This window comes from Quercus lobata, chromosome 3, assembly GCF_001633185.2.
Source record: "Quercus lobata isolate SW786 chromosome 3, ValleyOak3.0 Primary Assembly, whole genome shotgun sequence".
In the NCBI taxonomy this organism is placed as follows: Eukaryota; Viridiplantae; Streptophyta; class Magnoliopsida; order Fagales; family Fagaceae; genus Quercus; species Quercus lobata.
In genome coordinates, this window is record NC_044906.1 from 73,746,307 (window position 1) to 73,761,171 (window position 14,865).

Here is a 14,865-nt window from a genome sequence, read left to right on the forward strand (position 1 = left end):
ATGCATTCTTATTTTCGGTTTTACATTCAATCTTTATATGGCTAGCTTTCACTGTCATTGGCGCAGAAAACTGAGAACTGAATAACGGTGCTAATCTCTTAAATGCTGATTGACAATCAAAAACTGAGAACTGAATAACGGTGCTAATCTCTTAAATGCTGATTGACAATCAGATTGGACCAAGTTTGTTAGCCTCCTGTAATTTACTTGTAAGAATTGGCAGAAGGATGTAAGTTGCTTGGCTTAATAGGAAACCATGTGATTATGGAACATCAAAATATGCTCTCTTCTGAGATGTTCATACACATCAATGGAGTATCAAGTTCTATTTCCCATACTTGAAGAGCTAGCTAGGCAAACTTCTTTCTTCATTCGATTCTATTGATGCTCATCTTTCATCTCATGCCCTAATTTATGTTCTTTCTCTTTCTGGCTTTAAACAGAAATAAAAACAGCCATATACCATGCCGTTTGTACATTCATAGTGCCTTCAAGTTGGAGCTGATTGACAAACCAATGAGAAGATAGCTAAATCCAATAGGTTATTGAAGGAAAAATATTAATACAACAAAATTTCTGAGTACATGGTTGGTGAAAAAAAAAAAAAAAAAAAAAAAAAAAAACAAAGAATATGGTTATTGCCATGCACTTTTGTAAGCTGACAACACTGCGTTAACTAAATAAACGTCACGTTACAAAGCAAACATCAAGAGAGATTTTTGGTGCTCCTCTGTTTCAGCATTGCATCACAAACCTTCACAGAGTCTGCATTGTCTCTTACATTATGTACTCGTACAATATTTGCTCCACCCAAAACACCGGCAGTGACACAAGCAATAGTGGCAGGATCTCTCTCATCTGCAGCAATTCGAGAGCAAATGTGACCTAAAAATTTCTTTCTGGAGGGTCCAATCAGCATGGGAGCATGAGAGACACCAAAACTTTTCCTTGCAATCTCGGCACGGATGTTTGGTAATCCCACTAGGATGTCCAAATTATGTTCAGTTTTCTTTGAGAATCCAATTCCAGGGTCAATAATTACCCTCCAAGCTGGGATACCTGATAATTCTGCATCCTTAACCCTTGAGTATATTTCAGACGCTATCTGCTTACAAACATCATCATACTGCAAGTTTTCGCTATTTTGCATTGTATGTGGTTCCCCTCTCATGTGCATTGCAATATATGGAACCCTAAGGCCAGCGACCACCCTGAGCATGTTAGAATCTAATTGCCCAGCAGATATATCGTTTACAAGATGAGCCCCTTTGCTAACTGCTTCAGAAGCAACTTCTGAATAGAAAGTATCCACTGATATGAGCTTTCCCTCTGCCTCCGGCATCCCTGCAACAGCTTCTAAAACAGGCATTAGTCTATCTAATTCTTCTTCAGCAGATATCCTAGAGGCCATTGGCCGTGTAGATTGAGCACCAATATCGATCATATCAGCCCCTTCAGAAATCATCAAGCGGGCCTGAGTAACTGCAGCCTCCACAAAGACAAACTTTCCTCCATCACTAAAACTATCTGGGGTCACATTAAGGATACCCATGACAGAGGTTCTCTCTGACCAGTCCCATAAACCACTTTTAATGGGTAAAACCCTTTTCATGCCTTCCTTTCCAATAAGGGATTCACCACCCATTTTCTCCCAAAACTCTAGAAGTCCACCAGATAGCAGTGAAAAGGAATGCCAACAAGTAACTGTATCACAATCAGCAGATGAACCCAATAAATCCATTAGAGGGGCCATTACAAATGGTCTCTCCCAAATTCTTTCATGGGGTATGGTAAGAATATCAGAGTGGATCTTGAACTTTCCATAAAACAATATATCCAAGTCAATTGGCCTTGGACCATACCTTATACCACCGGAACGACCCATGTCTTTTTCAATTTGCTTGAGCACTCCCAGTAATTCATGTGGGCCGAGTTTAGTAACGGCTCTGACCGCAGAATTGAGAAAGTTAGGCTGATCAGTCACATATGCTGGAGCTGTTTCATACAAACAAGCATGTCTTGTAATATTTATGCCTGATTTGTTCATCATCTCCAAGGCGTTATTAAAATTATCTAGTCTGTCTCCCACATTGCTTCCCAAAGCAATCACTACCTCCTGCTCTGGAGAATGAACTTCAACTGAGGCATCTGTGGATGAATGGAGGTAGGAAGAACGCAGTGCTGAAGAGAAGATGAAAACAAGTTCACAGAAACTGGCTTTAGATAACTTTACCCAAAAAGGCTTAGGTTTTCTGTACTCAAAACATCACATATACTAGTTCTTATGTCTTATATACCACAGTTAGCCCTGAGATCTGCTTTTGGTTATCACAATTTAGCAGTTTTAAGTGGCATTCAAGTGAACAAAACACTTATTTCATTTAGATGCCATTTTTAAAATTTAAAAAAAAAAAATCAATGAATTTAAAAGGGTATCTGAACTCATAAATTGGATTTACATTACCTCTACAATGCTTGGTTAAACCACTGAAGTGATGTTTGGTGGGCACAAGCTGCTTCAAAATATTCATATCAGGAATGGCTGCTCAACAAAGTATAAGTTGAAGTAAATATTATAGTAATTCCTTTCAGTCTGCAAAGTTTCATAATAAATGAAAATACAAGTCATTTCTTGTAAACTTAAAAATCAGAAAGTGTTCCCTTTTCTCAGTAAAGGTGATAAAAATGAGTAATACAAAATAGCAGTAGGAGAAATCCATTGACAAAGTACATTGAAAAACCTAGCAGGCAAAAAACCTAGCAGGCAAAAAACCAAACATGAAAATCCATGGACAGAACCTATAAGCTAAGAAAGAAGACTAAAAAAGCAAATATCAGAATTAACCTTTTCCAACTAAGAACTGAGTATTGTCTCAGGTTTGCTATAATCTAAAGTCTAAACAGCTGATTATCAGGGGAAAAAAAATTTAAAGAGTTATATATTCTTCCCAGCATTCAATTTCCTATGAATTAGAAGAAAAAAAAATGCTTAACTAAATGAGCAATGCTAAGGACAACTATTTTCACAACATTATTTATGACTTGCTACTTATCAAAAAAAAAAAATATATATTATTTACGACTTGCTAAGGTGACAGGTTGTGATTGGAGCAACGCCACTTTCACATGGACTCACTACTAGCACCATTTTTTTTTTAATTATTATGAAAACTGAATCTTCAATATCAAATTAAATATTCATCTGCATTACACCACATTGCAGTTGTTTAGAAAGGAAATAAGGTACATCCTCTAACCAAGCTTCACAATTATCGATTCCCTGTGCATGTCTAGCAAGAATATGAGCTGCATTGTTGGCCTCATTTCTGGTGTGGCTTACCTCCCAGGTTCGGAACTGCATTAGCCCCATCTTCGCCTCTTGTACTAAATTTCCCCACCATGAACTGTCTTCCTCATGAGCCAGAAGCTTTTCAACCACACTCAGAGAGGCTCGTTCTAGAATAATGTTGCGTGGCCCAATCTCATGGGCAAATTTTATTGCCTGCACTGCTGCTGTAATTTCTGCTTCTAGATCCTCTGTAATTGCTGGACCCTTATGGCTTAAAGCAGCTATGAGCATCCCTTTTTCATCCTGCACCAGTACACCAACTCCAGATACTCTTGCTCTCTAAAAACTGCACCATCAAAGTTAACTTTATACAACGGTGCTCTTGGCAGCTTCCAACTCTGATCAATTGTGTTCCATTGTGAAGGTTCAGGTCACACCTCTTAAACACACTCTCTTTATATTCTTGCAGGTGTGCATAATTGCTTCACAGGTTATAGAACTCAGAGGCTTACTTATTTGTTCGAACACCCAACTCTTCCTTGACTTGCATATCATCCAGGGCACATAATGAACTGTTCAACTGTATCTTTACCCACTGCTTGTAACTGCCCAAATTGAAATTCTTCTATCCCTTGTGAGTTTGAACTAAAAGGAATTTTAAGAATGACCACCTTATCCCTCTCCCCAAGCAAGTTATCCAATCTATCATGATTCCAACACCTATTATCACTGTTTTATAAAATTAGCTTACCTGTAAATCTTCCATCCTCAAAGGCATTGGTCTCAATACTTTTAAAGTACTAGGTGTGGGAAGCCATCTACCACCCCAAACCTTAACATTTTCCCCACAGCCTATACACCATCTACTTCCTTTCTCTATCACACTCTGCGCCTCTAATATACTCTTCCATGTGAATGATGCATTGGACTTCCACATAGCTTCCATAAAGGAGCAAAGAGGACAGTATTTTGCTTTGAGAAGAACAAAAGCCAAAGAATCTTACTCATGCATTAGCCTCCACCCGTGTTTTGCAAGCAATGCCATGGTACAAGCTTCAAGATCCCGAAAACCAAACCCTCCTTATTTGTTTTTACACAACTTTTCCCACTTCTTCCATCAAATTTTCCTCCTCCATTTGTGCCCCAACAAAACCGGTTCAACATTATCCTAAGCTCCTTACAAAACGTTGTTGGAAGTTTAACCACACTCATTGCTTATGTGGGAAATGCTTGGGAAACAACTTTTATTAATAACCTTTCCTGCCTTAGACGACTATTTCTCCTTCCACCCTTGAATCTTCCTCCACCCTCTCTCCTTTATACCTTCAAAAGTTTGAAGTTTAGCCCTCCCAATGAGTGAGGGGAGATCCAAGTACTTCTGGTGTTTCCTAATAGCTTGTACCCCCACCATGTTTTGTATTTGGCCTTGGATCTCACAATTAGTATTTTTGCTAAAAATAGCTCTGTTTTTCCTACATGAATCTGTTGACCCGAGGCCCTATCAGAAGAAGAGATGAGTTCCAACACCACTTTTATCGTGCACCAATCACAACAATCCACATTGACAATTGTGACAAAAATTGCAAAAAAAAAAATTGTGTCCCTATACTTTTTAAAGACAAAAAGAATAGAAGTGAATTTTTTCAATTTAACACACAATCAAGAATATAAAAAGAACAATCATGTTCTTAAGTTAGAGAAGTAACTAAATATTTTCCAATTTACACAAAATATTACAACAGGTTCATATTATAAATTATATTAATCTTAAAATTTTACATTTTCCCTTTTGTTTTGAGATCAAGATCATATCATGTTCTGGAACAATAAACCAACCATTTAAGGAGCTCACAACATGGTAAGGTAAACATCTTGTTAATCTCACTCCCATAAGGAACTCACTTCAAATACGGATATAATCATATAATTAGTAATTAGCATAAGAAAATGGTCCTCGCCCAAATTATACCAGAAGAAATGTAAATGACCTCTACAATTATCATGAAAGACCATACTAAAGTTACCCAGTGAAGAGACCATATAGAACTCCCTAGGCTTCAACCATCAAACATATATACTAACATATCATCTAATGTATATTTGTGCACATCAGTAGTAGAATCAAATAAAAATCTGAAGAAACTCATTCAAAATGCACCTATAGCTCGGATAAATCAACATAGGCTAATCTGACATCTTGAACAACAATTACTTTAGCCACAAAAAACATATTTGTTACATTCATGTTTCATTTCAGAATTAAAATTTTCACATTCCAACAATTATTTGATTGAAAAAGTCATGAATGGTTGTCATTGCGTTAAGAATATAATGGATGATGATCATGATACCGTAGCATTGCTTTAAACAGATGAATTTAGACATTGAAGGCTACACAACTCATAGCCCCCCAAAAGATACACTTTTTTCTACGTAGAAAGTTCAATTTTTTTTTTTGCTTGCTCTTATTCAATGCTAACAAAGAAACAAAAGTTGGGTCTTTTATGAAGGAAGATTACAAACCCAGAATTAAAATTCATAAAGCAAAAGTGAAGATATATAAAGAAGATGAAAAAGAAGCTCCATAAAGTTTGACAGCAATAACAGAGCAAAGAAAAGCTCATTGAGCTTTAAGAGAAGAAAAAGATGGATTACCTGGGAAAATTTGGAGCTGTTGATTTGCTCTCTCTCTCTCTCTCTCTCACTCACACGATTGGTTGGTTGTTTGTTCTTTATCTGTCAATCTCCGCAACCACCGTCGGTGGTGGCGGCGCGTTCTTTCACTATTTTGCAGAGCAATATTGACGAACATATGGTAAGCACAAGATCTTTAACAAAAACCCAGTATATAGCTAGCAAGAGAAGTCAACCACCAGGTCCGAAATCAACCAAATCCCAACAAAAAAATGTGAACAAACCACCCATTGGGGAAAATTATAGTAAATCGCCACCAAAACCAGAATAAATGCACTTGCGTTGTCTCCCTTTCTAGCAGATCATGGAGGATTGGAAAATAGAGTGCGAAAAATAAAAAGGCATACCAGCGGCTATACAACGACGATAACAACGGTGTCTTTTTGACGGCGAGGCGGTCGGCGATGATGATTCTTCTTGTTATATCATCTCTCTTCTTAAGTCTCAACTGAAGCAACCCTTGGTTTCTCTCTCCTCTCAACTGGTTCAGCCCCTTACTAATTTGGTATTTTTGAAGTTCACGTGAGATGCATGTGAGCATTTTTCGTTTGTGATTTTAACGGATATTAATGGAGGTGTTGATTTAACGATGATAAAGTTTATGGAATAAATTGGTAGAAATAAAAGTATAACGAGTGTTATGTCCATTAGCTTAAGTTTAGGGGGTAAATGAACAATTTTTCATGTTAAAGTTAAATGGTATTTTTCTTTTGTAACTTTTGAACTTTTTACTTTTTCACCTTATTATTAATCGATGTGATAATTGCGAGAGAGTATCTCCTGTGTCAGATAGACATATGAGACTCATCACACAAGTGGGATTCACATGTTAGTGAAACATGAGTCTCATACGTCCGAGACATTTTTTTTTTTTTTTCGATAATTATATAGTGCAATAGATCTCAATCGGCAATTGGTTCTTGGTATGTAATGATTACTCATCATCTTCAACTTCCTTAAATGGTGTAAGAAAACCTTATGCCTAATTTGATAACTTTAGCCAATGGGATTTTAACATGATTAGATAGTGGGGGAAAACAGATTCAAAAGAATTAGGTCATGTTGTACTAACTTAAAAGTATTTGGGGTCAAGGAAAGAGTTTATGGTTTCATAATTTGAATGGGAGTTCACCTTAATATGGTAGCAATCACTGCTATGGTCAATTTGTATTCTAAATACAATAGTTTAATCCAAGATAGGGATCTGTATTACACTATTTAGTGGCCATGACTAGCCACAATTTCAGGCTTATATATGTATATATTACCTTAAGAGAAGGAAACTTTTACATTCGTTTGAGTAACGTAATCTTTCTTATGCATGCATTGAACAAGATTTTCAAGATTTTGAATAAATTTCCAAAACCTCAAACTTTCCAAGAATCTCAAAATCAAATGAAATTGAAAGGAAGGATGATGACCTTCAAAAGTTTCAAATAAAAAAGGTTCCTGACTTTTTAAATTCACGAGATTCTTTAGGGTTATACCATTCTATTTCAAGGAATTCCAAGAAAATATGGTTTTTTAAGATTGGCACAACTTTTCCAAGCCTTTTCAATCGCTGCCCAATATACTCAAGCGAACCTACACATCCAAAAATCTAAGCGCTCAGCTCCAAGTCAACTGAAAAGCTACCAAGCATCTTTGCCTCAGACAGTGTCCAAAATCCTTAAACACTTTCCAACAAAAGAATGCACAAAGTTCATCTCAAATTGACTTTTACAATTTGAAAGGCTAATGCCCAAATCAGACAAAACAAATCTGGTAACTCCATTATATGCATGATCAACTCAAACTTCTTAGTACAGTCAAAAACCTTTTATTCATAGGCTCTAGTGTACCCTTATAGAAAATATGATTAAATCCACTTTCAAAGAGTTGCATTAATTCTTGGAAAAGAACTTGGTACACTTCTAAAGCTCCAATAACTCTGTTGTTACAGAGGCTAAAGTCTAAGTAATACAACAAAGCCTAATTAGTTGAAGGATTTCATAGAGCACTAAGCTTAGGTTCAACTCATTCAGTTTTTCAATCCAACAATCAATTAAAAAATACACATTTCTTTCAGATAAGCTTCTCTATTTATATATAACTAAATATGTAAAAATTCCAATGCTCTTACAAACAATACTCTGTTATAGATCATACAATTTCACATGTAATAAACTAGTGATGAGAATGCAAAATGTCATATTTTTCTCCCTTAATGTTTAGTCTTTTATACTTATTTGGTGCCTAAATGTACTCATTATTCTTATATTTTGATTTAGGATGCAAATGGGGGCATTAAGTGCAAAATGTAGCTAATTGGGCGATTTCGGACAATTTCAACATTGTTTCGTAATCTGGGCATAACTCTCTCATCTGAACTCTGATTGAGATAATTGAAGATGCTATGGAACGCCAAGAAAAAGCTCTACAAGTTTCATGTTTCGAGTTTTGAGATATACTGGCTGCATCAAGGTTGAAATTAGGCTTGAAGTTGCTGCACCTACACTACTGACGTTCTAGAATGTTCCTTTGCTTGAAATTCTAATACCTAATGCGGTTTATTTTCAGAAGCTTTCAGATCTAGTGCACAAAAATTCAGCTGAAAAAACACCACTTTCCTAGTTATATTAAGACTTTGTTTTATTTTTAATATTTTCCTTAATTAGTCAGATTTGGATATTATTATTTAGAATATTTTTAGGAGATTTTGTAGGCTTGGGAAAAGGGGAATTAACGTGTAAAAGAGGGGAGGAGAAATCAGATTGAAGAGACACGCCTCTCTCTCTCCCCTCTTCTCTAACTTCTCCTTTGAGTTTTCATCATGGTCCTGCTTGGCTAAACTTTTATACTTGGTCAAAGGAAATGGAAGTCTCGGAATCAATAAAACTATGAGATCTAATTTGTTTTTATTGTTCAATTTATGCTTTGAATATCGGATGTTCTTCTGTGCCTATTTTCATGATTGTCTTGTTTAATTACTAGGAGGCCTACTAGTTTATTATTCATTGCAATCTATTGCTAGGTTACATATCAAATCCATAATTGTTTGATCTCTCTAATTTGTGAAGCAACCAAGATTTAATGATTTGTTGGGTCATAAATTATTAGATCTTAGGAAGAACGCTCAACTAAATTAAATGCAACTGCTTGTGCTTGTGTTGTTTAGCTTCATCGATCCCTCTAATTCTTAAAGCTGCTACTAGATTAAACATTTAGCGCTTGTCTTGGGTTATTTAGTAGTTAGGATTAATTAGATCACTTGTTTTCTAATTAACTACGACTAAGAAGAAATAGGAAAATAGTTCCAACGGTGAATATTCAAAGTGTAAATTGATATATGCTTGCATTGATGATCAGTTATAATATTCCGATGGTGGATGTTGACTTAGACCAAGGTTTGTTCTCTTGATTGATTTTGATACTCTAATTTGAATTGTTCCTTAGTTGTTTTTCTTAAAATTGTTTTTGTTATACTCAACCCCCCCCCCCCCAAAATCCTTGTCCACGTAGCATAAAATTAGGCTAGATACTCTCCGGGGGAATGATCTTTACTCACACAACTACTTATATTTTTAGGAATATAGATTTTATGTTTGGTTGTCTGTGATCACACACCAACTAGCAATACATTTTAGTTTAGAATTAGTAAAAAGCAAAACTAGTAACAACAAAAGCACATCTTCAAATGTTTTAAGTAATACACTCTTAACTGCAAAACAAAAAGTAAAAGCACTGCAAAACACTCTTTAACTGCAAAAGCACATCAAAACAACAACATGAAAATTTTAGAAAATTTCTGAAATTTTCGATCAACCCCATTTATCTGAATTTTTTTTTTTAAACTTCACAACGAGTAAAGAATCAACAGCAGCAACAACAACCTAAAATTTTCTTCAAACCCATATACTATTCAACAAGAAAATACTAATCCCATCCAATCCAAATGGTTTTGATCAACCCCATCTATCTGAAATTGTTTTAAAAACTTCACAACCAATAAAGAGACAGCAGTAACAACAACAAATCCCTCAGTCAATGTAAGTTCTAATATTTTGAGTTTGTTAGGGACATATTCTATGTAAATTAGCTAATCCTTTGACAAAATGCACTTTATTTATAATTGAAATATCGAGATCCACCAATACGTCCTAGCAACAGGAGAAGGTCCCCAAACATCAAAATGAATTAACTCAAAAATACTATTAGAAATGGATTCACTGTTATTAAAAGGCAAAGCTGGCTGTTTTCCTAACTGACATGAAGTACAATCGAAATTGTCTTTGGACATAGAACCCAACAGACCTTTACACGCTAACTATTGTACCTGAGAAGATGGTGCATGACCAGGACGAAAATGCCAAAGTGCAAGAGAAGGTAAGGAAGAAATTGCAGCAACTACAGCAACAACAGAAACAAGAGCAACAGGTGGAAGATGAAGATTTTCCACGGGAAACATACGCCCAACTCTAGGACCGGTCCCAAGCTCCTGCCCCGTCCTCGGATCTTGCATAATACACCCAGAATAGTAAAAAATAAGGCGATAACCTAATTCAACTAATTGTCCCACAGAGCACAAATTATAGGATAGGTCAGGTACATGGAAGACTCTAGGAACAGAGAGGTTGGAGGTTGAAACAAAACCTAGACTATTCTCATGCATGGTGGAACCATCAGCTATATGAATATTTAAAGGATGTGATGTAGGGTCAAGTTTGGAGAATAAGGATGAGTGAGGTGTCATGTGATTGTAGCAGGCTGAATCAAAAAGCCAAGTTTGAGACTTACCGAGTAGAACAGATAGGGCAGTGGAAAGAGATGCATTACTAGCTATACAAACAGTTTGAGCTACGATCTCCTGTAGTTCAATAGGGGAGAGGTTGATAGTGGATCCAAAAGACTGGGACTCAGTTGAGATGGAAGCCATTGGCGGATTAGGCTCAGTATTAGTAACAGCAGCAGTAGATTTGTTGCGACGGTAACAAGTCTCAATGGTGTGGCCCGGACGCTTGCAATAGTTGCAGAACTTTTTGTTGGTCTGCTTGCAATGATTGCTAGAGCTAGAGGAATCACCTGATTGCTAAGGTTGCTCTATGAGTGGAGCAGAAGGAGTAATAGCCAAAACATTGAGCTTATTCTGGGCTTGAAGGGTTGCAAGACGAGTTTCTTCTCTAACCAACTCGTTCATAACAGTATCAAGAGAGGGAGCAGGACTGCGATTCAAAATCTGACCTCGAATGGGCTCAAAGTCCTTGTGAAGTGACATCAAGAATTCATAGAGGCGAAATTCATCTCTAATGGAAGCATATTGCTGAGCATCCTTTGAGAATGCCCAAGTTGGATCTGAAAGGTCAATTTGGTCCCAAATGAAGCGATCTATGATGGATTTAGTACTTTAAGAAACAAGTGTTCAAGTTAAGTATTGAAACCATGCAAATCTGATCAAGAAACAAGTGAAGAAAGTGTTATTCTTTAAAACTTGACAGAAGTCTCGATAGAATCCTTTCTATTGAGAACTAGTGTCGAAGCTCGATAAATTCTTGACACAAGTTGTATCTGTCGAGAATTACGAAATCAGACTTTTCAGATCTGATTACACGCATATTCCTATGTATGTATGTAAGGTTTCTTTTCTCGCAGCCCTAAACATATATAAAGATTATTTTAAAGGCCGTCGGGCATGCATTGAGTGACCGAATGCAGAAAATGCCTTAGTTCATTATTCTCTCTAAAGAAGCTACTACGCCTTTACGCCAATGGTGTAATCAAGGAGCTTCCTGATCTTCATTGTTGATGAACTAAAGAACTTTGCAACCAACAATCTTCTTCAAGTTACTAGAGTTAGGGTCTATTTGAATAGAACTTATTTTGTTAAAACTGAAAACTGAAAACACTGTAGCAAAATAATTTTTAAATGTGTGAATAGTAATGTAGGGCCCATTTTTAATGAAAAAGTTGCTGAAAAGTGTAATTTGTGGGTCCGTGAACAATGCACATATACACTGTTCATTGTGGATAGTCAACATTTGCGGTTACTATTCAATGAACAGTGCATGAACAGTAACCGCATTACACCAAAACGCATGAAAACAAAAAAAAAAAAGAAAAAAAAAGAACAAAAACGCAGCTGCACAAACGCAACGCAACTTCAGTGGAATCCAAACACACACTTAGTCACATTCTGGGATCCGTGCATCATTGGTTAGTAACGTACTGGGATTCATGCATTGAATGGAAAGATTGCCGCTACAATACAAGTCCAATTGGGTATTGGAGTAAGGGTTCAACTGTAGGTTGGTATTTCAGGATAGGCCAAAGGCTTTGGTAAGATTCATTATACTTGTAACCCCTTGTGATTGATAATAGTGGATTCTTGGAAGTGGTGATCTTAAAATGACTCGGTGGGGTTTTGCCTCGGTGGTTTTCTCCATTCGTAAACAAATCACCAATATCAAATTTATTTTCCGCTGCATTTAGTTTAGTTGGTGATTTGTTTGTACTACCACACTATTGCATGTAATTTGACTAATTTATTAACTTGGGTAATTAATTAGTTTACAATGGGTCAATTCATTTTAACCCAACAGAGTTTAATTAGTCATCTAAACTAACATGCAAAAGCCCAAATCAATATAATTATTTCAAAGATGGTAATGGAGAATGTTGGAAATCGTGATGCAAAACAATGACGATAATCAGAGAGAGCACCTAAGTAATAACAGAGAAGAAAGAAGTTAATGTCGTGAAATTGATGAGGAGAGAACTAAGACTGATGATATATATATATATATATATATATATGGGGAAGGGATAGGTGGGGATTTTGGTAAATAATATATTGAAGTTAAGGCTAATTTGGGTTTTTAGCCGAAACAATTAGCGGCAACCCAATCTTCCAACCGTGCAATGCTAAACAAGCACTAGAAAATTTCATTTTCGAAATTGCGAAAATCTGTAGAATTGAAAATGCAATCCCAAAATTGCAATTCATGAAAGTGTTGTTCTGTGCAATCTAAACACCTAAACAAACAGGCTCTTATAACACTCACTCACCTAAACAAACGTGCTCTTATAACTCTCACTCTAACTTTACCTAGAATCATTACTAAAACAGTTTTTTTTTTTTTTCCAATAAAAATAACCAAAATGTTCAACATAATTATCTCCCCAAAATTCTATCAAACTCCAATGTATAATAAAGTAACAATTTACTAATCCATCTAAAACTAAAAATTACAAAGATTGAATAGGAATAAAGAATCGAAGTTTAACAAGCATTAATACTAGGGTACAATAAGATGCAATATGTTATACAAATCATTAGGAGCTTGATTATATTGAAATACATATCCACCCGTGAATGAAACCAGGCTCTCCACGTAAACTCTAACATGCCCTTTGCGGTTCGAGTTTAGAAGCCCTCTAAATGGAAGATTCTTGATTTCTTGAGAACCAATATTATACAAGAATACTGCGTGTTTATCTTTAGATAGCAGAAAAAGTTCTTCATTTTTGGCAAATCCCAGTGGTCTCGCAATTTCTAATTGAGGTGTGATAACTACAAGTTGTTTGGTCCAAGATCCCTTGACCCCAAATTCACACATCACCCATATATCAAAAACGTTCTCCAAGGTCTCTTCTATCTTATCAACAAAAATCAAAGCAAGGCATCCATTGAACGCAGCAAAAAATTTATACTTCTCACGAAGAACATTGTCCAACTCTGGCAACTTTGTTATTTGAAACACCTCATTGCCCATGTCAAAGGATACAACTATCTCACATTCACACTGTCCAAACTTGTCCATGAGTAATCCGAGCCAATGATGAACTCCATTCAAGTATATTCCATTCTGATAAGAATGCAAACGAACGTCTGAATGATCAAAAGCAGGGTTGATTTGCCTCCAAGAATCAGTACTTAGGGTGTACACATGAACACACGAGTCCATATATATGAATGAATTGCCCGTATTCCAGTAACGGGCGCAAATACTAACCGCCTTATAGTCGTCAGATATGTGATCATAACCAAATGCAAAACAATCAAAACAATTGGCAGCTGGAAAAGGAAAATTGGGATAGGAAACGAGCTTATATTGTCTAATTGCTGGATTCCATAACACAAAGCCATTGAAGCCAACGAAAGAACCAGCGAGACAAATTATGCCGTTGATGCAAACACACATGCGGGGTAAGCGGGTGGTCATAGCAACCATGGTCGTCCTCTCTTCATCATCATCGGGATGAGTGTGCAATGATAAGAAATACCTTGGGGTGATAGGTGATCCCCAGATAGTATAGTCCAAGCTCTCAGCGAGAAGACTTGGATGCGTTTGAGAACAACGGTTGTAGTGCTGTTTTGCAATGAAATTTCGGTTTTGAAGAAGATTAGACCATGATTTTTTTACACACTTGAAACGTATCAAAGATTTCACTGGAAGCCTTGACAAAATCTCTTCCAACAAGTCTTGCGGTAAATTAAACCTGGACCTCTCCATCTCTCTCACAATCGATCGTTGATATTTGTAAAACCCTAATCATGTCTTCTCTATGCATATATAAACATTATGAACGTCTGTAAAAGACATCTACTCCTATTTAACTTCTTATACAAACATAATTATAATAAACTAATCAAAAGAATTCTACTCCTACTTGACTTCTTATTCTCTATTTCTTGAAAATCCAAAAAGAAATAGAGAATGAATTGAAATCTAATTAATAAACACATCATCAATATATGTTGCAATATCATTATAAACATCAAAATTTATATGAAGTATCCACAACCGTCCAATTGATCAAAGATAGTCGATCATGATCAATAGAAAGGTTGTGGATACATTATAAAAATTTTGATGTTTACAATCATCATTCTCTAAATCACACAC

General features: G+C 36.1%; 1 protein-coding gene across 2 annotated transcripts; it reads right to left on the reverse strand.

Moving 5' to 3' along the window:
- Nucleotides 1-446: 446 nt before the first annotated feature.
- On the reverse strand, nt 447-6,475 carry LOC115979054 (folate synthesis bifunctional protein, mitochondrial-like). Of its 2 annotated transcripts, XM_031101006.1 has the most exons (5): nt 6,331-6,475; nt 5,945-6,072; nt 3,341-4,787; nt 2,465-2,542; nt 447-2,181 (listed from the first exon to the last, which is right to left on the reverse strand). In XM_031101006.1, exons 3-5 carry the CDS (start codon nt 3,399-3,401, stop codon nt 707-709), a joined length of 1,614 nt encoding a protein of 537 aa, XP_030956866.1. In that variant the 5' UTR covers nt 3,402-4,787; nt 5,945-6,072; nt 6,331-6,475; the 3' UTR covers nt 447-706. The 2 variants fall into 2 exon arrangements, with proteins under 2 accessions (XP_030956866.1, XP_030956867.1); XM_031101007.1 differs by lacking the exon at nt 3,341-4,787 and having other exon boundaries at nt 5,945-6,474.
- Nucleotides 6,476-14,865: the final 8,390 nt, after the last annotated feature.

Coding starts and splice junctions, on each gene's coding strand:
- LOC115979054 (XM_031101006.1), bottom strand. CDS start 3,401: ATGGTGGGGAAATTTAGTACAAGAGGCGAAGATGGGGCTAATGCAGTT. Junction 2,543..3,340: donor TGCAGTTCCGAACCTGGGAG/GTAAGCCACACC, acceptor TTTGTTGAGCAG/CCATTCCTGATATGAATATT. Junction 2,182..2,464: donor TTTAACCAAGCATTGTAGAG/GTAATGTAAATC, acceptor TCTTCTCTTCAG/CACTGCGTTCTTCCTACCTC.